This window comes from Babylonia areolata, chromosome 11 (assembly GCF_041734735.1).
Source record: "Babylonia areolata isolate BAREFJ2019XMU chromosome 11, ASM4173473v1, whole genome shotgun sequence".
NCBI lineage: Eukaryota > Metazoa > Mollusca > Gastropoda > Neogastropoda > Buccinidae > Babylonia > Babylonia areolata.
In genome coordinates, this window is record NC_134886.1 from 23,302,959 (window position 1) to 23,310,458 (window position 7,500).

General features: G+C 45.1%; 1 protein-coding gene across 3 annotated transcripts in view; it reads right to left on the bottom strand.

The window, feature by feature from the left end:
* Nucleotides 1-7,500, bottom strand: part of LOC143287607 (uncharacterized) — a 121,315-nt gene that overhangs the window by 66,353 nt on the left and 47,462 nt on the right. Inside the window, exon 1 of one of the 3 annotated variants that reach the window (XM_076595725.1) lies at nucleotides 6,908-7,109. The exons of 1 other annotated variant lie outside the window; for it this stretch is intronic. Coding sequence is in view for 1 of the 2 variants with exons in the window: in XM_076595723.1 (XP_076451838.1) it covers nucleotides 5,285-5,311 (27 nt within the window). In the remaining variant the exon portion in view is untranslated. Of the gene's footprint in view, nucleotides 1-5,284; nucleotides 5,364-6,907; nucleotides 7,110-7,500 lie in introns of those variants that run through there. One more of the 3 variants, XM_076595723.1, reaches the window with a different exon arrangement.

Sequence of the window (7,500 nt, forward strand, 5' to 3'; positions counted from 1 at the left end):
CCCAAAGTGTGCCCCATGACAACACGCAGGAAGCAGTATTTCTCAGTGCCAGACCTCACCCCAAAGTGTAACACATGACAACAAGCAGGGAGCAGCATTTCTCAGTGCCAGACCTCACCCCAAAGTGTGCCCCATGACAACACGCAGGAAGCAGCATTTCTCAGTGCCAGACCTCACCCCAAAGTGTGCCCCATGACAACACGCAGGGAGCAGCATTTCTCAGTGCCAGACCTCACCCCAAAGTGTGCCCCATGACAACACGCAGGGAGCAGCATTTCTCAGTGCCAGACCTCACCCCAAAGTGTGCCCCATGACAACACGCAGGGAGCAGCATTTCTCAGTGCCAGACATCACCCCCAAAGTGTGCCCCATGACAACACGCAGGAAGCAGTATTTCTCAGTGCCAGACCTCACCCCAAAGTGTAACACATGACAACAAGCAGGGAGCAGCATTTCTCAGTGCCAGACCTCACGCCAAAGTGTGCCCCATGACAACACGCAGGAAGCAGCATTTCTCAGTGCCAGATCTCACCCTAAAGTGTGCCCCATGACAACACGCAGGGAGCAGCATTTCTCAGTGCCAGACCTCACCCCAAAGTGTGCCCCATGACAACACGCAGGGAGCAGCATTTCGCAGTGCCAGACCTCACCCCAAAGTGTGCGTGTACCGGCGCTGTTTGTTGGCCGGACTTCTCCACAGCAGGTCAGTGTAAACACGGCACTCGGGGAATTGGAAGCAGGGGTGGGGGGTGGGGGGGGGGGGGGGTGAGGGTGGAGGTGAAGGTGGGGGGGAGAGGTGAGGCTTTAATTAAAGCAACACGACAGCTTGGCAACATTAGCCCTTCTCAGCTGACGACTACCCCCCCCCCACCACCACCACCCACCACCCCTCCCCCAACCCCCATTCTACCAACTCCCTTCTTCCTCCTCTCTGCCTACGGACATGGCAGAACAGGCAGAGAGATCAGGTGATGCAGGTTAGGACAGGGACAGAGATCAGTTGATGCAGGTTAGGACAGGGACAGAGATCAGTTGATGCAGGTTAGGACAGGGAGAGAGATCAGTTGATGCAGGTTAGGACAGGTGATGCAGGTTAGGACAGGGACAGAGATCAGTTGATGCAGGTTAGGACAGGCAGAGAGAGAGATCAGTTGATGCAGGTTAGGACAGGGACAGAGATCAGTTCATGAAGGTTAGGACAGGGACAGAGATCAGTTGATGCAGGTTAGGACAGGGACAGAGATCAGTTGATGCAGGTTAGGACAGGCAGAGAGAGAGATCAGGTGATGCAGGTTAGGACAGGGACAGAGATCAGTTGATGCAGGTTAGAACAGGGACAGAGATCAGTTGATGCAGGTTAGAACACAGAGAGAGATCAGTTGATGCAGGTTAGAACAGAGAGAGAGATCAGTTGATGCAGGTTAGGACAGGGACAGAGATCAGTTGATGCAGGTTAGAACACAGAGAGAGATCAGTTGATGCAGGTTAGAACAGGGAGAGATCAGTTGATGCAGGTTAGAACAGAGAGAGAGAGAGAGATCAGTTGATGCAGGTTAGGACAGGGACAGAGATCAGTTGATGCAGGTTAGGACAGGGACAGAGATCAGGTGATGCAGGTTAGGACAGGGACAGAGATCAGTTGATGCAGGTTAGGACAGGCAGAGAGATCAGTTGATGCAGGTTAGGATAGGGACAGAGATCAGTTGATGCAGGTTAGGACAGGGACAGAGATCAGTTGATGCAGGTTAGGACAGGGACAAAGATCAGTTGATGCAGGTTAGAATACAGAGAGAGACAGTTGATGCAGGTTAGAACAGAGAGAGAGATCAGTTGATGCAGGTTAGGACAGGGACAGAGATCAGTTGATGCAGGTTAGAACACAGAGAGAGACAGTTGATGCAGGTTAGAACAGAGAGAGAGAGAGATCAGTTGATGCAGGTTAGGACAGGGACAGAGATCAGTTGATGCAGGTTAGGACAGGGACAGAGATCAGTTGATGCAGGTTAGGACAGGGACAGAGATCAGTTGATGCAGGTTAGGACAGGGACAGAGATCAGTTGATGCAGGTTAGGACAGGCAGAGAGATCAGTTGATGCAGGTTAGGACAGGGACAGAGATCAGTTGATGCAGGTTAGGACAGGGACAGAGATCAGTTGATGCAGGCTGAACATGGCACGAAAGGAAGAGTTCCGATACAGGCGGCCATGACAGGCATCCAGCGTGACAGCCAGGGTGAAATTCAGTGCAAAACGCCACAGACACAGTGAAATTCAGGGCAAAACGCCACAGACACAGTGAAATTCAGGGCAAAACGCCACATAGTGAAATTCAGGGCAAAACGCCACAGACACAGTGAAATTCAGGACAAAACGCCACATAGTGAAATTCAGGGCAAAACGCCACAGACACAGTGAAATTCAGGACAAAACGCCACAGACACAGTGAAATTCAGGGCAAAACGCCACAGACACAGTGAAATTCAGGGCAAAACACCACATAGTGAAATTCAGGGCAAAACGCCACAGACACAGTGAAATTCAGGGCAAAACGCCACAGACACAGTGAAATTCAGGACAAAACGCCACAGACACAGTGAAATTCAGGACAAAACGCCACAGACACAGTGAAATTCAGGGCAAAACGCCACAGACACAATGAAATTCAGGGCAAAACGCCACAGACACAGTGAAATTCAGGACAAAACGCCACAGACACAGTGAAATTCAGGGCAAAACGCCACAGACACAGTGAAATTCAGGGCAAAACGCCACAGACAGTGAAATTCAGGGCAAAACGCCACAGACACAGTGAAATTCAGGGCAAAATGCAGAAAAGGCGGAGTTAAGTAAATGTAGAACTGGGACAAGGACAGTTTTGGACAGACATGGCAGGCCGAGTTAGAGAGAGAGAGAGGGAGACAGACAGACAGACAGAGAGAGACAGAGCGCAACGGAAGAATTTTAATGCAAAGTCACTGACATTATGTGTATATTTATGGTGCACGTGTTGCACACACGTTTGAACTGAAATCAAAACAGGAAGGTCAAAAGAATAACTGATAAATATATTCAGCAGTCAGCTAACTGAGAACACGTAAACTGAAATAAAAAGCCCAAGACAACGCTTTAAAATTTTTTTTTTTTTAGCTTAGTGTTGGTAGTTTTGTTCATAGAGAGAGAGAGAGAAAGAGACAGACAAGACAATTTTTTTTTATGGCAAATAGCGTTTTACAGCTCTAGTGCCAAGGGGGATTATTCAGCTTATTTTAGCAAACGACGAAAAGAAAAAGAAAAACAAAAAAATAAGGGGAAATAACAAGCAAATAAGTACATATTCATAAACGCACAAACACTCATGCATTCACACCCACGACATTAATACAACATATTCCATATTACTCATGCATAATACTAAATAATTAATTCGAGCATATGACCATCCAACTTTGCAGCTGAGCCTATTTTTGGTTATTTACCAATCTAAATTGAGTTATGGATCTCATATCTTTTTCTGCATTATGTTTCTATTCTGTTAAGACGATCGTTCGGTTAATCTTTTCCTTCGAATGTTATATGCGTCTACAATATATTTGGCGAGTGAAAATAGGATGTCTTCATTATTTGATGAAAGGATAGCTACTAGATCATGTCTTAATGCAAACGGATGTGTAAAGAATGTATAATCATTTCTAATAACATTGTATTCCTTACAATGGAAAACAAAATGATCCTCATTTTCTAGATCCTGATGACACAACTGACATACACTATCACTTTCACTATTCTGAATATACCATACTCTATTTGTATTTAGCCCTAAGGTCCTGGATCGAAATCGAGCAAGGAGACACCGTTGCCATTTATTTGTAATTATAGAAATGTATTTTTCCGACTGGAAAATAATTTTGAACGAAAAATACCAATTACATTTTGCATTTTCTTCCATGTCTGAATGCCAGTTTTGCTTGTATATGTTGATAAGACGATTCTTAAATTCCGAAATAAATGCGACATCACTCCCTACTCCTTGGCTAATCCATACAATCCAAAACCCATTTTTGACTAGAACATTTTTTACATTGTCCAGTTTTTCTTTCCTTCTTCATGCTGCTGTAGTAACATTTCATAAGCCTGCTTACACAGTCTTGTCGGCGGTAATTTAACAAGTTTTAACCAATAGCTTATGCACTTAATAGTTGTACGAATTTTCAGTGGATATCTACCCGTTTCCCCATATGCTACTTGATTCAAAAAACGCTTTACTGCAAATGTATGAATGATTTCCATTTGTTTATTCTCATAGATACCCCAAATTTCTGCTGCATATGTGAGTATCGGCTCTATCTGTGTGCTAAAGAGTTTCCAGTAAAGTGAAGGGTCAATAGACTTTAATTTTTGCATAGCTCTAATAATTTCAACAACCCCCTTTTCCCCCTTCCTGCACATTTCGGTCCATGCTGTGTTCAAACTTAACTTTGTTGTGAAAATCAATCCTAGATATTTGTAGGTATTAGTCACTTTTACTTCCGTATCTCCAGATCACCATTTTTCATGTACCGAAAGATGCCCACCTTTTCGAAACACAATTATATTTGTTTTGTCCAAATTAACAGTTAGACACAAACTCTGTTTCTTGTTTTAGAATGTTTAATTGATTTTGCAGTCCCACAACTGTATCAGATAGAAGTATTATATCATCAGCAAAAAGCAATAACAAATAATTCAACAGCTCCTGAAATCATTTGTACTCCATGCTTTCCTTTTCCAGACAATTCAACAGCTAATTCATTAATAAAGAGAGAGACAGACAGAGAGAGAAGTGAAGTGATTTTTTTCCCTGTCAACAGCCTTCAGCCTCACTGACTGACACAGGGGGAAACAAGTATCAAGAATAATGATACAAAACAAAACCAAAAAAAAGTCGAAACAAAAGAAGAAAATTTTGTGTAGAGAAACAACATCTCGATCATACGGTCTTTTCAGGCAATGACAGAACTGGGGAGGGGGGAAGGAAGGAGGAGGGGGGAGTGAGACACACACACACACACACACACACACACACACAGAGAGAGAGAGAGACAGAGACAGAGACAGAGACAGAGACAGAGAGACAGAAAGAGAGAGAGAGGCAGACAACTGAAGAGAGATTTTTTTTTTTTTTAAAGGGAAGAAGAAAAAAACCCCTTATAAACGTACACACATACAGACAGACACATCGAAACACACTGACAGACAAACACACAGAGACGGAGACAGAGAGAAAGAGAACGCAATGTCGAACTCACGGACTCATAATAAAACCCAGGCATCATCTAACAAGACACTGACACTGGCACTGGAACTGACACTGGCACTGGCGCTGGAACTGACAGTGGTAAAAGCCCACCTGGTCCCATGACAACCACTGCAGACAATGTCAGACCTTGCAGCCAGCAGTGACAACGTCCTGCCATGTGATGTGCAGCCAGTCGCTTCGTGTCGTCCGTGCTACACTGGCTGCTCGAGACTGTCAACGGCACACTGTGTGTGTGTGTGTGTGTGTGTGTGTGTGTGTGTGTGTACGTGCGTGTGTGTGTGCCACTTGCTGTGCTGCTCACACACACACACACACACACACACACACACTCACACACTCACCCCCCACCCCTCCACACACACACCCCCCACACACACACACAAACACACGTACACGTGTATAACTACTCACGCCTTCTCCCTCTCACATACACGTACACATGCACACATACACAAACACACGCGCGCACATACAGTCTCACACACATGCACACAAACACACACGCGCACACACGTGTTTCAGTGTCAGTTTCAGATTCTTTTTCCCTAACAACAGCAAAATAACAACAACAACAACAACGAAAATCGATCTCGATCTCCATCTCCCTCTCTCTCTCTCTCGTTCGTTCATTCGTACTCCCCCCCCCCCGCCCCCTTTTACCGCACCCCATCTCCACCCCACCACCCCCCACCCCCCACCCCTCTCTCTCGCTTTCTCTCTCTCTCTCTCTCTGTAATGGGCAACACTGCTGTTTTCACACAACTGGCTGTCGGTTCCGTGAGGCTGGCAGAGTTGTGAAAGCTGTCGCACATTGTCGGCAAATCGTTGCCTGTTATATTACACCAAATAGACAGTCATTTGACAATTACGCCAAATCGGCACAAGCATTGCCAATTTCGGGAAATCGGCGATTCCGTGAATACGGTACGATGTGTGTGTGTGTGTGTGTGTGTGTGTGTGTGTGTGTTGAAGGGGCTGCGTGTGTGTGTGTGTGTGTGTGTGTGTGTGTGTGTGTGTGTGTGTGTGTGTGTGTGTGTGGAACATATGTTGGTGAAACGCGCATAAATCGCCAAGCTCTTTTCTCCCAGATGAAAAAAAAACAAAACAAACCCACAAACGAACTAATTAACTGATTGAACACGAAAAACAAAAACACAACCGAACGAACACAACATCAACAAAGGAACACATGATAATGTATACCACGTGCTGTTTTCTTGTTGTCGTATTTGTTTGGGATTTCTCTCTCTCTCTCTCTCTCTCTCTCTCTCTCTCTCTCTCTCTCTCTCTCTCTCTCTCTCTTCACCTTTTTCCTATTGGTTTGATCTTTGGTCACTTTGCGATTTCACATATCTCAAGAAAAAAAAAAACCCTTTTCAATTCAGCTATGTATCAGAAATCATTTTCCTTCAAAGTACATACCCCACAACAGAAACATACATTTCCAAAGAAAAACATCAAAATATGTACACTGCAACCCTAAACAATACTTTCCTAAAATAAACAAATTATTTGAAACACTACCAAAATTCAATAATAGCTCGGCTACTTCCTCAACGAAGAAACACCCTTAAACGAAAATGTTACACATCATAAAAGGGCGGTACTTTACCAGTTTTATTATCCCTCTCTGAAACCTGTAGCTGGACTGGTCGGCATTCGCGAAGTCGGCCTGTGAAAACGTACGTGTGTGTCCTACACGCCTGTGTAGTGTTTAATTCAACTGTGCACTTGCCCCGACCCGAAGGACTGAAAGCCCCTGGCTAACTGCTGTGAAGTCCCACGCACACTGCGTCACGACAGAAGCCATCCTGAGAACCTCGCGTCAGTCCTACCTGGTTCTCCACTGCTTGCCCGTGAAATATCATACAGACCTCACAGACACTTAGCTTCCCCGTGAAATATCATACAGACCTCACAGACACTTAGCTTCCCCGTGATATATCATACAGACCCCACAGACAGTTATAGCTTCCCCGTGAAATATCATACAGACCTCACAGACACTTAGCTTCCCCGTGATATATCATACAGACCCCACAGACAGTTATAGCTTCCCCGTGAAATATCATACAGACCTCACAGACACTTAGCTTGCCCGTGAAATATCATACAGACCTCACAGACACTTAGCTTCCCCGTGAAATATCATACAGACCTTACAGACACTTAGCTTGCCCGTGATATATCATACAGACCTCACAG